Genomic DNA, 19,417 nt, shown 5'->3' with positions numbered 1-19,417 from the left:
TACATGCAAGATAAATAATTACTTAAAGCCTAATTTCAGTATATTAATTTTTGTAAAGGGACGTCGTCGCAGGACGCGTAATCTCAGGATAGGAAAGCGCCCGGTTGCAAGAGTTTAAGCAATTGAGGTGGGCTTTCTCTTCTTTTTTTAAAGAGTGTTTTATGTGAAAACATGATTATTTGAATTAGTTGTCATGCCATGTTTTGTTTTATGATTGCCTATCTGTTGGCTATGCCAACCCAGTTAAATCGAATTCGGGTCCCAGTAGGTCAGTAAATCCTACTCGGACTAGTGTACACATAAGGACCGTGAGCTAGCGCCAGGTTGGCCGGTTCAGGGGTCGTGTGCTAGCGCCAGGTTGGCCGGCCCAGTGATCATGGAATGTGGCCACATTTCTGATTCACGCATTGAGATATGGTATATCATCAGAAGTTTAAAAGACTGCAGTCTATTTTCAGAAAGAAATAACAGTTTTAGTGACCGGGACTTATTTTCAGAAAAACCCCGTGTTCACTCAGCATGGCTGACAACTAAAAGAAAACAGTTTTCGGCATAAGCCCACTGAGTATATCAAGTACTCAGCCCTGCATATTGTTTTCCTTAATGTGCAGGTTGATTAGTCGAAGCTGAGGAGGTGTTGGGACAGAAGACCAAATAAGTAGGAAGATAGCTGGTGTAGTATGTCTTCATACATATTACATATGTCTTGGTACTCTTCCGTTGCGCAAATTTAGCAAAGACAATTTTCCAACACATTTCAGTATGATTTGTACCCTCAACACATTTCAGACAATGTTTCTTTTGATTTAAGCATCTTATGATGAGTTGAGACAGTTTCAGTAAGTTTTAGTCGCGATATAGCTACACTTTCTTTGACTAGGGAGATGTGGTCGTGGCATGAGCATTGACGAGGACGGAGGATGTTGAGCATTTGGACAAGACCGCATTCAATAAATGTTCCGGTTGCTATTGTGTCTTCATACATAGTAGTAGCTAACTCTCAAATGCTTCCGCTATGCCAAGTTTTAAAACTCTTATGTTTTTCTTTAATCTGTTGGACTATTTCCCTAAGAACCTTGCTGCTTCGTGATTCCAAACTATAAGTTGTTAATAAAGTTTCATCTTTTGATTTACATGTCGTACCCCTTGATTGTTTCCCCTTTCTTCCCCGTTTCTTAATTCCCCCATTAGTCGTGACCCACCGTACTTTCTATCCTTAGGAAGTGCGGTAGTGACAGAATGGTATCAGAGCAATTTTTCCTTCCGCTCTGGACCGAGAGTCTCTTATTCAATCTAGTCTAGACTCATTTCGCTAGACTAAAAGAGTATTCATTGAAGGCTCAACATTCCGTATCACCGCGCTCAACAAAAGAGAAGGTAAAATGTTTTGAAATGAGGAATGTTTATGCAATTGATGTTGGACGTGATAATGAATGGAGTATGATTGAGATGTAGACTTCAAAGGCCTCAGATGTATGCTAGTCATATCCGCGCGGACTATACTTTCTTTTAAGGCAATATATTTATCGATGGAACGAATGAGGCATAGAAAAGAGCGAATTCCAAGGGGTGATGAGATGACGAGACAATGGCAACCATGTGAAGCACGACTTGTTCTAGTTCGAAAGATTAACGAGATTGCAAATTACTACGTTTCTTCATACCAGGGCGAGATGCTCGAACAAAAATAACGCACGAAACATCTATCCTTAGATGCTAACTTTAAAAGAAAGAATCATTTGGGTGAATGCAGAATTGAGACTAGTATGTGCTACAAATGTGGTGGAGTTGGACACTTTGCCAAAGAGTGCCCGAGCAACAACAATGCTGGTTATGAGGAGACTACATGGGAACTCGAGGATAAATGAAAGAGAAGTACCCGGAGCTGTTCGTTAGAGATGAGCAAATTTCGGGACGAAATTTCTGTTAAGGTGGGTAGAATGTAACGCCCGTACTTTTTAAGTACTAAATTAAAAAAAATGTCGTGAATTAGTTAAAATAAATTTCTGTCGTCATGCTATGCTTCTCGTTATTTTTTCTTTGTTGGAGTTGGGAACGATGAAATTAATTAAAATTTTCCGTGAACTTTAGTTAATAAAAAGATATGCGAAAAGTAAAAATTTGGGCTTCTCAATTAAATAAAGTCCAATTCTTTATTCTACAATTTGGCTTTGGGCTATTAAATTAAAAGAGATATCTTTTGAGCCCAATTTCTTCATAGACTTTCTTTTTGCAAGCCCAATCCCTTGCCTCTCTCAAGAAATGGAACGGCCACAGGTAGACTCTCAAGCTGCCATGACCTTCCACCTTCCACCTTCCATCTTCCATTTTCAATTCTACAAAAAAGTTAAATGCACCGGTTTCTTCACTTATCTCCTTCCCTAACATCACAATAACAATCATTTACAATCTGAAATTTGTAAGCAAAACAATTAAGAGAGAAAGACGACAGAGAAAGAGCTTTTGGTTTCCAAATTTCTATCACCACAACTCCCGATAGGTCGAGGAACTGCCAAAGTTTTCGTTCAACATTCTTTCCAAATCATAGGACCGTTGACGAGGACGGAGGATGTTGAGCATTTGGACAAAGACCGCATTCAATAAATGTTCCGGTTGCTATTGTGTCTTCATACATAGTAGTAGCTAACTCTCAAATGCTTCCGCTATGCCAAGTTTTAAAACTCTTATGTTTTTCTTTAATCTGCTGGACTATTTCCCTAAGAACCTTGTTGCTTCGTGATTCCAAACTATAAGTTGGTAATAAAGTTTCATCTTTTGATTTACATGTCGTACCCCTTGATTGTTTCCCCTTTATTCCCCGTTTCTTAATTCCCTCATTAGTGGCGACCCACCGTGCTTTCTATCCTTAGGAAGTGCGGTCGTGACAGCTTTATCTCACCCTTCTGCAATTCTTTCACCCTTCCAATAGGGTAATGGATCCCTCACGGCCATATAGAATCGCATCACGAAGCTGATCGTACGAGCGTGGAAGCGCATTCAGCAACAAGATGGCTTTATCCTCTTCACCGATCGTTAGATCGATGTTCTCAAGGTTGTCCATTTCCTTGTTGAAATCCTCTAACTGCTCCAATACTCCTTTTCCTTCCAAGAATTTGTAAGAGTAAAGGCGTTGTTTCATAAACAACCTATTCGCTAGAGACTTCGTGAGATAGAGCTCCTCCAATCTTGTCAAAATGCCTGCCGCACTCTTCTCCTTTGCGACCTCACGCAACTCCTTATCAGCGAGGCAAAGCACAATAGCACTATGCGCTTTCGCCTCGACTTCAGCTCGTTTCAGAGTGGCCTTCTCATCAAGAACCCTCTTCTCTTTGGAATCCTTCGCTTCAACTTCCAGCGCCGATGCCAAACCTTGTTGAATCAACATGGCTTTCATCTTCATTCTCCAAAGACCAAAGTCGTTCTTTCCTGTGAATTTTTCGGCCTCAAATCTAGAGGCCATCTTCTCCTCAAATCTGATTCCAAATCGCGATCCCGCAAAGCTTGTTCAAGGAATCCACCGTTCCCACAGATGGCGCCAATTGTTATGAAAGATTGAGTAAGCACGGTGAAGAAGATGCGAAATTGGAATTGCATATATGAGAGAAAACTATGAACAAGATTGAGCTTGAATGATTATAGAGGGGGTGTGAGAGAATGAATGTGTAAAACTGAAATTATAATCACTAACAAACTATTTAAACCTAATCTGAGATCAACAGCTACTTTATCTAACGGCCCAGATTAAAACCCCTAAGCTAAAAGCACCCCATCTAATGGTTGTTGAAGCTCGAGTGAGCTTCTCTTCTTTAGCTGAAAGATCCAGCTGATCCATCACACTACAACAATTTTTTCAACGTCTGTTAAGTACTAGACTAATCAATATTTACGTGGCAAATATATATTTTTTCAATAGATTAAACCATACGGATGTTGGAAATTGAGAATTGAGATAAACCTAAGGTTTGGCACACTAATATAAACAAATTTGAGGTGAAAAATTTGAAAAATCTATTGACATAATATCTTTTTTCGTCAATCATAAAATACTAGATTGGGTTGCTCTATAATCCCTCTCTCTATATATATCTGGTCCGGGATATATATATGGTCCGCACTTACCGAATAGATTTGTTACAATCTTAATTTTATTTTATTTTTCTTTTAATGCCTTGGAAATTAACTTAAAATCTTGGTGCTTCATATCTTAATTCATATTTTAAAATTAAAGAACGTATACGTCAAGGGTCAAAATATGAAAAAAAGAGAGAGACCAAATTTCATCCCATATTCCATTCAATGTCGATTAAGTAATTGGAGAAATGTATTTGCCAGAGTGTAAAATTAGAATTGTCTATTGTTATGTAGGTCTAAAAATGACACCTAACTTGTTTGCATAGGCTACATTAGTAAGTATCTATAGTACTACATTTTTATTTTCGACATTTTGCTAGTCAATTTTAAAAGATACTAGTACATGGGATAGTTATTGTAAGAGCTTTTTTTTTATTGTGAAAACAATGAAAATACAATTAATGTATGTACTCTCAAAATGCTAGTACCTTAATATTATCATAAGTTTGGTTCAGTCGGTTTCATATTTTCGATTAAAGTAAGTTTTTATTTGAAATTTCCCCTAATATATACTCTATTCGTCCCATAAATATATGCACACTTGAAATAACACAAGAATTAATGCACAATTGGTAAAGTAATAGAGAGAAGGAGAAAAAGTAATTAAACTATTGTTAGTCGATAGTGAGACTCGCATTACTATTAGTGTTTAATGAGTCGTAACGGTGGGCCATATTAATATAATTTATAAATAAATTGATATACATGGATAATGAATTAGAACGAATTTTATAAATGGAAATATTTATATTTCTTTGAGAGCGGACTGTAATTAAAAGTGCTACATATTTTTATGATGACACGAAGAGAGTAATATATATATATATATATATATATATATATATATATATATATATAGGGTTTTGATCTATGCAAAACTAGATTTAAATACAGAAACGCAGAACAATATCATAATTAGGTCACTTTTAGGTCATAATTAGGTAATTTTTAGGTCATGCTAACAAAGCATGACCTAAAACGATCTTAGCATGACATTAAACCCAAATATTATAATATGACCTAAAATTGCTTAATTATGACCTTCCGTGTTTTTGGTTAATTATTGACCATTAGATCATCTAATCCTAGGGCCAAGATTTGGTCTGCATTTCTGGATTTAAACACATACTTATTTTGATCATCTCCCTATATATATATATATATATATATATATATATATATATATATATATATATATATATATATATATATATACTATATAGGGGTGCATTATAATGATAACCCCAATTTCCGTAATAACCCTATAACTAAATCTGGACTACACATTTTTAAAATCACGTGGTCTAGATTCAAACTTAGATTTACTTCATAAAAAAAGCGCGGGGGTAAATATGTCATTTCGCTCATGATAAAATTTACGTATCCAAATTTCGCTCATTTAATTTCTGAATTTTGCTCATTTTATCATTTTATCAGTCAGTCAAAAGTATCATTTTATCAACTCAGAGTATTATTTTATCCGGCAAAACTATCATTCTACGCAATAAACCTAACATTTTATCATTTTATCATTTTATCATTTTATCAGTCAGTCAAAAGTATCATTTTATCAACTCAGAGTATCATTCTATCCGGCAAAACTATCATTCTATGCAATAAACCTAATATAATCGGCACAATACATAATATACAAACCTACAAAGCAGTAAACGTATCATTTTATCAACTCGGAGTATCATTTTTATAAGGTTATTGTCATTTTATCCGCTTAGATTATCATTTTATCAGGTAAAAGTATCATTTTATTAAACAAAAATGTCATTTTATACACCAAAAATACCTATCATTCTATCGGCTGAAAGTATCATTCTATCGGCTGAAAGTATCATTCTATCCGGCAAAACTATCATTTTATCAGTTTTATGTCATTTTATCACGTTAAAGTATCATTTTATCAGCTTATATGCAATTTCTTCCGCTAAACTATCATTTTTATAAGGTTACTGTCATTTTATCCGCTTAGATTATCATTTTATCAGGTAAAAGTATCATTTTATTAAACAAAAATGTCATTTTATACACCAAAAATACCTATCATTCTATCGGCTGAAAGTATCATTCTACCCGGCAAAACTATCATTCTATCGGCTGAAAGTATCATTCTATCCGGCAAAACTATCATTTTATGCAGTAAACCTAACATTTATAAGCTAAAAGTATCATTTTATCAACTCAGAGTATCATTCTATCCGGCAAAACTATCATTCTATGCAATAAACCTATCATTTTATCAGTCAGTCAAAAGTATCATTTTATCAACTCAGAGTATCATTCTATCCGGCAAAACTATCATTCTATGCAATAAACCTATCATTTTATCATTTTATCAGTCAGTCAAAAGTATCATTTTATCAACTCAGAGTATCATTCTATCCGGCAAAACTATCATTCTATGCAATAAACCTATCATTTTATCATTTTATCAGTTAGTCAAAAATATCATTTTATCAACTCAGAGTATCATTCTATCCGGCAAAACTATCATTCTATGCAACAAACCTATCATTTTATCATTTTATCAGTCAGTCAAAAGTATCATTTTATCAACTCAGAGTATCATTCTATCCGGCAAAACTATCATTCTATGCAATAAACCTATCATTCTATCATTTTACGTGATATTTGGCGAAATTCAGAAATTAAATGAGGGAAATGACAGTTTTACCCCCGCGCTTTTTTTTATGAAGTAAATCTAAGTTTGAATCTCAAAACTATCATTCTATACAATAAACCTATCATTTTATCATTTTACGTGATATTTGGCAAAATTCAGAAATTAAATGAAAGAAATGACAGTTTTACCCCCGCGCTTTTTTTATGAAGTAAATCTAAGTTTGAATCTCAACCGCATGATTAGAAATATGTGTGGTCCAGATTTGGTTATAGGGTTATTACGATATTTAGGGGTTATCATATGATCACGACTCTCTCTCTCTCTCTCTCTATATATATATATATATATATATAGGGTCTTAATCTATCAAAAGAAGCCCTTAAGTATAGAAATACAGACCAATTATGGACCGTAAGATATGGAAATGAATGGCCACTATCTGGATTTGTCAACAATTTATGTGGGTCATAAAAGGATTGATCTATGTCATGAAAGGGTAATTTAGGTATAGAAAATATAAACAACCGCCCTTTCTTTAATTAAGACCAGATTAATTGGGATCATTACTCCACACGTTTTCTAAGTTGATTCTTCGGTTCCCGCGCCATTCAATGCATCTCTCTCACCAAAATCTCAACCCCATCCCCACAAACCCTAGAATCTAAACGACAGAATGCCCAAATCTCAACCCCATCACCAAAATCTCTACCCAATCGCCCAAACCATACAAATCTGTAAACATTAGTCGTCTCCTCCAATATTTCAACCTCGTCTGCACCAAAAATCGAATTTTCCATAAAAACCGATTCCTCTACCACAAAACCTTGACAGAATTCAAAACTAGACGAAGAAGAATAATAAAAAAGCTACTACAACCATGGTCAACACTAGAGCCTCTGGATCCGCACCCCATGACGGAAAAGGTTAGTACGATGTTGTAACCCATGACTTAAAGTTGACAAAATCAGGCCGATTTGTAATTTAAATCTGTTGTTCACGTAGTGTGTGAGAGAACATCCGCGAAGACAAAGCTACAAAAGATCCCAAAGGCTCCGAGAGGTAATGCGATTGAATCATGCAAAAACAATTATTAAAATAATAAGCATATTCTTGGGTCATACTAAATAATTATATATGTCATATAAGAATATGATTATATTGGGTCTTATTAAGGCAACATTAGAGTCATCATATAAAATAAGTGTTTTATATACAAAAAACGTAATCTACTATCTTGGGCCATAGTAGATGAATATAAGGGTCATGCAACGCTAATGGTAAATTGGGTCATAATTATCCTAATTTCAAGACATGACAAAAAACTATTGACAAACAGAATGTAAAATACAATTAAGAATTAACTCAGTAATTTCTAACAACGTAACATTGTAAACAAATTGGTCTCCAAAAAAAACTTAAACTGACGTTAATTAAAAAAACGGAATACATTGTATCAAACATCAGAATTTCTTCTCGACCGTATTTACGAGCTAAATACAACCGTGTGTTGATGTTGGCAGGAAATAATCACAGCGCGTTACTGAATAAAGAGGCGGCATCTAAACATTATGCAAAGGAGAACAAGAAAAAAAAGATCAACGTAGAAAACATGATAGCAAACTATGGATCTCGCCAAATGGTTATGTCGTAACTTAAATTAGTGGATCAAATTGTTCATTTCTTTCAAAATAGAGTTTCTCTTGTTTTTGAATCATGTTTTATTCAGCGGCTGGATGTCATTGGTACTACATACTATTTCATCTCTAAGCAGAGAAGAATTTCCATTAAAATGACCATTAGATGATTTCCTATTGTTTATTGTAATATATATTAAACACATATGTGTGTCATAGAATTGTTAGGTAGATCTGTGTCATCATAGACGAACAGAAGAGGCATGGCATAAAACTACTAAATACCAGATTGCAAAAACACGATTATACTCAAGTTTTTAACATATTAATAAAGCTAGTACGATTGAATCATGCAAAAACAATTATTAAAATAATAGATATGCTTTTGGGTCATACTAAACAATTATATATGTCATATCAGAATATGAGTATATTGGGGCCTATTAAGGCAACATTAAAGTCATCATATAAAACAAGTGTTTTATATACAGAAAACATAATCTACTATCTTAGGTCATAGTAGATGAATATAAGGGTCATGCAACGCTAATGGTAAATTTGGTCATAATTATCCTAATTTCAAGACATGACAAAAAACTATTGACAAACATAATGTAAAATACAATTACGAATTAACTCAGTAACACGTAAAATACAATTTTGAATGCAACACCAACATTACATCCACATTTTTTCGATTTACGCCGTCGTTTGGGTTGTTGATCGCTAAATTTCTGTTCACCTTCTCTGTTACACACCATGTAAAACCATATGGTGATATCATCAACCTTCTTTGAACCGTTCTTCCTTGTATCAAAACCAACACGTCGCCCATAGTTCTCGTAAAATTCAATTGTGTTGTCCAATGTGGGGAAGCTACGACCAACGAATGGTTTAAGTTCTATAGGGCATTCTGGTGTATTTAAATCTGTAATAATTCAAAATCAGAAAACACTAAAAATAACTATTAATTAAATACAAGATTCCATCTACTGGAATTAGAATGATAATAGGTCATAATAGGATGCAATAGCGTCATACAACTCATACAACTATCCTAGACGAAAATGGGTCATACTATACACAAATAGAAGCATAGTGGAAAAAACGTTCATACTTAGTGCATATAAACGGTCGTACAATAACATGTCATAGCAACGCCACAACTAAGTCAAACTTACATCATTACTAATATTGATACAGAATCAAGAATAAAAATAATTGATTATAAAGATATGTCATCGAAGGATGATTTAAATCATAACTTGTATTCTCAACAATGTCATCGAAGGATGATTGATTATCTACATGTGAAGTAGATGGCGTTTCAGAATCCATTTCCGGAAATCTATATCATAACATAAACCAACAAATCTTGATATCAAAACATTAAACACTATCAATGAAAGTTCAGATACTTAAATTCATATGTCTAAATAAAAAATGCCCGCTGACAAGAAAAATGAGATGAATAACTGAAGTATATTGTATTAACTTACAATATATATTGGATCGAGAAACAAGAAACACAAAATCAAAAAAATGATGCAGGACGGAATGTTAAACTGAAATAGGTAGTTTCGAGATTGTGGAATGCAAACTCAAAGGTTGGCTGGGAATAATACTATACCGCCCCGACTAATCGATAAAGGCTTTTACCAAATCTTTAAATGTGAAAACTTAGTAGAAGGGAAAATGAATGGAATATCGTATGAGTTTTCATGGAAGATATGAAGGAGATGAAATCCCATGGATTGATAAAGTACATAACTTACGCTGATGATTAGTTAGTGGAGAGATGAAGGAGCAAAATTATAGGAACTTATATAACCAACGACATTATGCAATTGACATAATTAACCTTTTATGAATATTAGTGAATAAATTAATAATATCTAACAAATTAATCTAGCCGTTAGATAATCTAATCTTAAGATGAGATTGGCTAATCCTATGGAAAAAAACCGTCTGTATTTCTTGATTTAAGGCAATACTTATTTTGATCAAAAACATATATATATATATATATATATATATATAGGGTTGTATTATATACCAAACTAGTTTTAAACACTAAACGTCAAACACATCATATATAATAATGCGGGGTTCATTACAACTTTATTTGTAGTTCATTATAGGGAATTCTGAGATTTAAAAATAATGACATCATCATGCATAATTTAAAAATCTGAAGTTCATTATAAGTTTGTTATTAGTTCATTATAATGAACTCCATGTTATCATATAATGATGTTGTTCGCCGTTTAAGGTTTAAGAGTGGTTTGGTATTGATCACAGTCCTATATAGGGCTAGTATTAATTTTCGAATTTAAGGAGAAATTAGTTCCCCCCATCACAAATTTACTCCATAATAACAACGCGGGGGTATTATGGTCATTGCATAGCCAAAATCAAGTTTGAGAAGAGTGGCGACGAGCTTGCCGGCGGGGGATGCAGCAGCAGATGTAGGCATGGCGATAGGAGCGGGGACGGATATTGCAATAGAGGCAGCAGATTACGTGCTGATGAGAAGCAGCTTGGAAGACGTGTTCACGGCTATGGATCTGTCGAGGAAGACGCTGCAACGGATTCGTGTGAATTACGTGTTTGCATTGGAGTACAACGTAGTTGCGATCCCAGTAGCAGCCGGGCTTCTGTTTCCCTCTCTGAAAATCAGGCTGCCACCGTGGGTCGCCGGCGCTTGCATGGCACTGTCATCTGTGAGTGTTGTGTGTTCATCTCTGCTGCTCAGGAGATACAGAAAACCAAGGCTTACAACTTTATTGGAGATCACTGCAGAGGACTAATAATAGTCAAATAGTGAGAGAAGCAGAGTTGCCAGTTTTATTGGGATTGTATTCTTGTCTTTTAGAATATAAATGAGATAGATGTATTCATCCGAAAATTATAAAATTTTCTCATGTCATTATATGTGTCAAACTATATGTCAAACTAACCACATTGACACTATCTTTTGTAAACAAGAGTGAAGTAAAACCATAATAAGAGTGATGTGTTTTGTGAACAAAAGTGAAGTAAAATCATAATAAGAGTGATGTGTTTTGTGAACAAGAGTGAAGTAAAATCATAATAAGAGTGATGTGTTTTGTGAATAAGAGTGAAGTAAAATCATAATAAGAGTGATGTGTTTTGTGAACAAGAGTGAAGTAAATTCATAATAAGAGTGATGCGTTTTGTGAACAAGAGTGAAGTAAAATCACAATAAGAGTGATGCGTTTTGTGAACAAGAGTGAAGTAAAATCAAAATAAAGTGAAGTAAAATCATAATAAGAGTGATGTGTTTTGTGAACAAGAGTGAAGTAAAATCATAATAAGAGTGATGTGTTTTATAAACAAGAGTGAAGTAAAATCATGCTAAGAGTGATGTGTTTTGTAAGCAAGAGTGAAGTAAGATCATGATAAGAGTGATGTGTTCAACAATATACAATTTGATTCAATTGTTCAACAATAAATTTCCAAACTCATTATCAAATATTCAACAACTATCATTTTTACATACGAACTGACTCAGCCATTATTATCACCCTCCATTGCATCTCCATATCTTCAGCGAGTTGCAAGGGTTGGAGCTTGTTCACCACCGCCGTCATCGCCGCGAACAGCCCGGCGGAGGACACCTTTAGGGGAAGAAACACATTCAAACTGCATCAATCAAAACACATAATTTTCCTACATGAAATCAATCAAATTCATGAATTACCAAAACAAAGAAGCCAAATTTCCCCCTTTTTGGTCCAACATCAACGCCATAGCCAATCAAAGCGACGATGATCAAGCCAAGAAATAAACAAAAATAAAATAAAATAACAAAACAAAGATGGATATCCCCACCTGGAAAAGACAGAGATCTGAATTGGTGGTGGGTCCGTAGAGCATTCGAATGTTGAAAATCCGAGGAATATGAAATTGGAGGCAGAGAGAGAGATTAATAATGTGGAATTGACGGCGGAGGACGCCGTCATCGCCGGAGAACAACCCTCCTCCCTACCTATCAATTGCCGCTTAATTCTGGTATTTATCATAATATAATTTCCAAAAATACCCTTGGACTATTTTGTATTCTTAAAATAAATAATATTTGTTCCATTAAGATGTGTGGCTGAGATTTGTTCTCTAGTTATACACTTAAGATTAGTTATATCTTGATCACTAACCTCTATATATATATATATATATGGGAAGCATTAGGGTGCCACCATAGTTAGAGTGACAACGTAACACCAACCTCGTGCTGCCACGTGACACGCTATCCAGCAATATTAGGGACGTATCCAGCAATATCATAGTAAGCGTTTTAGATAGATTTCTACAGATTGCATGATAGTATTACGTGGATTGCAGTGTAAAGTGCTGAGTATTGCATTATTATCTGTAAAGCAAAATAACGGTATAGAAAAGCAATCTGTCTATATATATACTGCAACTAAAACATTATGTGCTTATACTGCAATACTCAACAATCTACACTGCAATCTACATATTACTATCATGCAACCTGTAAACGCATACTAAATGAATATTGCTAGATAATGTGTCATGTGCAGCACGAGATTGATGGTATGTTGTCATTTTAAAAAGAATTGTCATCTTAGCATAATCCTATGTATATATCTTACTTTTATTCTGTGTTAATTACTCCTCAATGATGTCATGCATAAAATTATTTATTTAGGTCATGTAGGTGAAGTATAACCCATCAATGAAGGCACTCAAGTTGTTTCTGTTCATTGAATCGAGTAGATGACAATTATAAGTGTTAGAAACTGTTTACAGCATAAATCAGAATCTTACGACAAAGCAATAGTAAAGATAATTATAAAGGATTTCATGATGATGTCAACTTTAGTGACAAAACCAATTTAGTCATTTAAAGAATAAAATACACTTTAATTTGTGATGATTCACAAGAGATGATCGGAATTTGCTATAATTCGGATAGAAAATTAATAACAAGGTGACACATATTAATTTATTGCGAATTAATATTAAGTACCGTCTCACATTAACGGTCACATTTACTTTTCTGCCTTCGTTTTGTAAAAATAATAGAGTAATAAATAGTGAAAGTGGAGAAATAATGAGGTAAGAAAGAGAATAAAGTAAAGAAGACTCTTCTATACCTTATTATCTCTCTTATTTTACTATTTCTCGATTTTAACTATTTATTATCATTTTTACAAAATGAGTGCAGATAAATAAATGTGACAGTGAATGTGGGACGACGAAAGTAGTAATACTTAGTTCCGAGTTTATTGATCCATACTCATTTTCAGGATGACCAGATTAATCAGTTGACTTTTTAATAAAAAAATTACTCTTCTTTTCTATATTTTATTTTTTTTACTTTCTCTTATTTTATTTGGTCGAAAGAACCTCTTTAATTAATCCGAGAGAGTAACTTGTGAGTAATTATTTTTTGTATTACAGCTTTACAAGTTTATCGTTTGATACTTAGCTGAAAGTTCTATTTGGCATCTAAATCGAGTTTGTCATACATAAGTATCCATAATAATAAGAATATATTACTCACTATAATTTATTAAAATTTTGTACGATGAATATATGATCATACGATGAATATGATCATATAGTGCAATTCATATATGAATGTACTCCCTCCGTCCTCAAAGAATATGCAATTTGGGGTTGACACGGGTTTTAATGTAAATTGGTGAAGTAAGAGAGATGTAGAGATAAAAAGTAAATTAAGTATTGTTAGTGAAGAATGAGTCCCGCCTCATTAGAGAGAAGACTTTTCAAAATTAGAAAATGCATATATATTCTCGTGGGACGGATTAAAAAAGAAAAAAAAATGCATATTCTTGAGGGACGGAGAGATTATTATTATTAATATAGATTTTTTTGATTTTTTTGAAAAATGAGGTAAGACTAATAGTTATTGGTTCATTAAATAGGGGGATCTACATCTTACAAAATCAAGATAGAATTCCTCATAAAATTATTACTCCACTAATTTTGTTATACAAAAGAATAAAAAATATTCCAAAGTAAAAGAAAGTAAAATAAAGAAAAAAATGAACTCTGATGGATGAAAAATTGAGCAGAAAAAGACAAGAAAATAGCTCCTTTTGGTGTGAAAAAAGGTTTCCCAATGGTAATCATGGCATACAATTAAAAAGGAGATCATTAAAAAAAGAATTGATCATAAAGGTATCTATCTTTTGTAACCCCTTTTTTTTTTTTACTTTTTGATCATTACATTTTTAATTTAAAATTGAGGGAACAGAAATTTAAAAACTTGAGAGATAAAAATGAAACTTTAATCCAAGCCCCTTGGCCTAGCGGTAAAGGGTGCTGGATACCGCGTCCATCCTGGAGGTCTTGAGTTCGAACCCTGGGTGGCGTAATTTGTCTTTCCTCGTTATAGGAGTTTATTTGTAATTTCCTCCTTCATACATATGATATAAATATATGAAGTTAATTTATAAAAAAAAAAAAAAAAAAAAAAAAAAAAAAAAATGAAACTTTAAATTTATCATGCATCAATCAATGGCATAGAAAAGATGACTACCTTTCAGAATAATATCACTAGCAAAGATTGGCATTCATCTTTTCATTGACTGGTTGCCTTTTGCTAAACTTTTTAGTATTTTTTATTATTTTATCAAATTACAGTGCTTTATTTGATTCCATATGAGTTGTTATTTGAAAAATAAAATCAAAACATAATCAAATAGAGAATAATTTACATTACAAATGAACTACATAGTGGTAAAAAAATGTACAAATATAGATTTGAAAATGTGGACAACAACATTGTTGCTGTGAATCTTGATTAATATACACATGTTCTTTTTTTGGAAAAATTCTTCAATTATTCAACTTCCATTATGTGAATCTCGACAAATCTACATATTCATATAGTACTAATATTACATGTGCATTCAATTCCCAAAAAGTTATTGCACACTCTCGTAATAGTACTTGTACGGAATTCAACATATTAATTTTACTATACTAATTTTATATTCAAATACCTATTAAAAGCTTTTTAGTCTTAGTCACATAATCAAGTGATGATACGCCATAATCCCACCAATATTTGACAACAGAAGTATGTTCAGATAAGGAACCATCTTAGAGGAACTCATTTCTTGAAGACTACTGTTGAGTACATAAAGAACATAGTGAAAAGTATAATTATTTGTGACTATTGCCCAGATTGGCAAGCTGAAGATTATCCTCTTCCCTGGAATTTTCGCAGGGCATAATTTTAGAGTGATGAGGATGAGAAATAAGAAAAAAAAAAGTAACGGTATTAGTCATTTTGGATGGAATGTTTAATTTGAAACATTAATCAAATTTTTTGTATGATATATGCCAACTTAGAACTTTTTGTACTAATTTGAAACACTAGTGAAACATTTTGTATGTATCATGTAATTACCCCCCTCTATCACAATCTAAGTGAAACATTTCATTTTTCAATCTGTTTTTAAAAAATATTATTCTCTCTGTCTCCAGAAAATATGCACTTTGTGTTCAGCACAGATTTTAATTTAAAATTAGTAAAGTATGAGAGATAGAGAGAAAAAGTAATTAAATATATTGTTAGTGGAGAAAGAGTCTCATCTCATTAGAGAGTGAAAAGACTTTTTAAAATTAGAAAATGCATATTCTTGTGGGACTGACTAAAATAGAAAGAGTGCATATTCTTGTGGGATGGAGGGAGTAATAAATAATAAAAGTGGAGATAAAATTTAAGTAAGAGAGATAATAATATAGAATAGTGTCGATTGTACATTATTTTCTCTCTTACTACATTTTATCTCTATTTTTACTATTTATCTTCATTTTTTTAAAACAGGTGCGAAAATGAAACGTCTCGCTTAGGATGTGACTATTTCATTGTTATGGTTGTTTTGAGTTGGGTGAGCTGTATTATCAACTAATGAAGATTTCTCCTAAAAAGTACTTTAAAAACCAAATACATCCCCTACAATAATATCGGTATTAAACAAGATTGCTCTACTAATAATTAAATAGTGTGAAATGTTAGAAATAAGTAGTATTCAAACGATAAATCAAAGTCAAATCTTAGTACTTCATTTAGTAGTAACCATTAATTACATATTAATCGAACCACAAAAAGTTAGAGATAAACATTGTTGATTGTAATTGTCTATTAATTTTAGTATCTACGCCTACAATGGTGATGGATCAATCATAAATTACACCAAACACATTTATACACGTTATTATAGTAAATGGCTACATAAATAGAAGTAGTAATAGAAATTAAAATGGTAAACCATTTCATTAAGTTGCCCCTAATCCTTGATTAGGTAGTTAAGCTATATTTGTCCAAACCTCATGTCTATGATGTCTATAGCTCCTAGCTAATTTTATAAGGCTATCACTTTGCCTAACTCCCGCCGAGCCCCTCGTCCCCAGCCACGGGCGAAGCCCGCCGCTAATGCCGGGGGCGGAAAAAAGGTCGTTTCGAGCCGTTTTGGGCACTTTTCGACCTTAAATGCTGCTTTTCGGCACGTTTAATGCTGTGGGACCCACTCGTTATCAGCGCGCGAAGAACTTCGTGCCTTCCTTCTTCGCACTCTTCAACCACTAGCAGGTCATCGATTTTCGCACCTCAGTAAGAGCAACTGAAATTTCATAGTTTTTTTTTATTGTGGAAGATTAATTTAATTGGTAATTAAAGAATCATTCTTAAATTGTTTGACGTGTATAATTTAAATGACATTTTAACTCTTTACTCGAACTAAAGTAATATAGTTACCATATTCACTTACATCCTTTTTTATGAATATTGATGAAAATCAATTATGATAATGTTGTCAAACTCAACTGTTGGAAAGAGCCAAATAAAGTAGATTAATTGTAATGCAAGAAATGTATTGTGCCATAACTGATGCTCATGTTGGGAAACATTTATTGGGTTTGAAAGTATAGAAAACTCAAATATAATTATTTATTTATTTTTGTTTTTATTTTGTTACGTAAGATCATCTTGTAGTGTCATCATATGGATTATATGAAAAGAAGAGGAGAAGTGAAAATTAAAGAAATATAGATGATTTTTTCCCTGGAAATAATTAATTATCTACCTCTAAAATATCTTAAGTGATGATTTGACCTCAACACAAAATCATCGCCAAATCTTGATAAATTTGGCCTTTTATCTTTTTGCAATATAAAATGGATTTTCCAGATTCAAACCAATCAGTTTAGAACCTTCAAATAATAAAGATTAATCAAGATTCACCCCCAACAAAATATAATAAAGATTAATCAAGAATCAATATTGACATCATACATATATATATAATCACAAATAAGAATTATAGCAGTAGTATTTTTTAACATTTCAATAACTATACCAAAAATAAAATGAAAGTACAGAATTTGGCACAGGAAAACATCAAATTAAGCCATGAAATTGATCCATTTTTCTTCAAGCATGTTTTAATATGGACTGAATAATTGTGGATGCGTAAAAATATTTTTCTGATTCTAATTTCTTTTATATATATTCATACTAAACCGCAAATGTGAAAACAATCAACAAAGATATAAAAAAAGATGGCTATTATTTACACATAATTTAAATTTAAAAAGATACTAACCCTCCCCCCATTTTTTTAAAAAGAAAGATTAAAAATGATGATGAAATATCACTCTACTCTCTTTCATTATTTGAATAATCTATCATCATCATCATCATCATCATCATCATCATCATCATCATCATCATCATCATCATCGCTCCACCACCACAATTTTCTACACTACAATCATGCCTCTACTACTCTGATGAACAAATCCACGATTCCACCATACCTTCTCCCCTCGCCGCCGCGGCGTTGTGGTTGTTGTTCTCCGCCGCGCTGATTTTCCCTCCAATTTCGCTCCTCTCGAAATCGTAGCCGATTTTCCCTCCAATTTCCCACTTCGCCGCGCCGCCGCTGTGGATGTGGCTGTGATCGGAGGGGATTAGGCTGGGAAGGAGGATTTCCGATCCTTGATTGTGATGGCTAACACCGAATCGATCGTCGTTTTGGATAAGATCGAATGAGTTTTGGGGTTTTGCTGACGTGGCAAACGGAAATTTGGGGCTTGTTAGGAGGAGAGACGTGAGATTGTTTTGATTTTGATTTTGATTCGGAATGTTGAAGAGATTTGGGAGGTGGTGGTGGTGGTTAATTGTGGTGGAGGCGGCGGCTGCGGCGGCGCTGGTGTTAGGGTGACGGCGGAGGTAGGGCGGAGGATGGGTGGATCTGGAGGCGAAGAAATCGAGGCGGCTCCTCGGGAAAGAAGAGGAATTGTTGAAAGGAGGCGACGGAATTCCGGTGAATTCCTGCACCATGGCTCTGAAATTGGTGGTGTCCGTGGTGAGCACGGTGGTCGGCGCGCGCCTCGACGCTCGGGACCGCTTCTTCGGGTTCCGCGCCGCCGATTGCTGAACGATCGGCTGTGCGGCAGCGGAGCCGCCCTCCGCCGCCGCAGCGAAGGGGAAAATCCCGATCGGGTTGGGCCACTGCAGATTGGTAGAAAATGGAATCGAATTCTGGTGGAGGTGCTGGTGGTAGCCGGGGAGCGGCTCCAGCGCGGCGGTGTTAGCGCTGATGAAGACGGAGTCGGCGGCGCGTGAGTCGTACTCGTCGTCGCCGCCGCTGGATGATTGTAGGCTTCCGCTGTTTGCTGAATCCATTGGATTTTTCTCAAACTTGATAAAACAACAAAAAATAGAAAAATCCAACGGCAGAATTTTGAACAATTGGATGAAGAAATTAGGGTTTGTAGGGAGGGCAAAAGTGGAGAGAGCGAAAAGGAGGGGGAGAAGAAGGATGGAGGTCAGTTTTTGGCACTAGAAAAAGGAAAAAGGAAAAAGGAAAAAGGAAAGAGTGGGGTCTCGTCTCCATGAAAGGATGCTATACTGTGTTTTTGAGAGAGAAAATATGTCACAAACTTATATTCATTTTTTTTAATGTGGTGTGTGAGAATTTTCTAATGT

The 19,417-nt window shown here is 34.1% G+C and overlaps 1 protein-coding gene across 1 annotated transcript; it reads right to left on the bottom strand.

The window, feature by feature from the left end:
* Window positions 1-17,911: 17,911 nt before the first annotated feature.
* LOC121772521 lies at window positions 17,912-19,417 on the bottom strand. Its single transcript, XM_042169655.1, has one exon. The coding sequence runs from the start codon at window positions 19,112-19,114 to the stop codon at window positions 18,209-18,211; it is 906 nt and encodes a 301-aa protein (XP_042025589.1). The 5' UTR covers window positions 19,115-19,417; the 3' UTR covers window positions 17,912-18,208.

Source organism: Salvia splendens, chromosome 16 (genome assembly GCF_004379255.2).
Source record: "Salvia splendens isolate huo1 chromosome 16, SspV2, whole genome shotgun sequence".
Lineage (NCBI taxonomy): Eukaryota > Viridiplantae > Streptophyta > Magnoliopsida > Lamiales > Lamiaceae > Salvia > Salvia splendens.
Note: the sequence above shows the minus strand (reverse complement) of the source record. Positions and strands in the feature narration are given on the sequence as shown.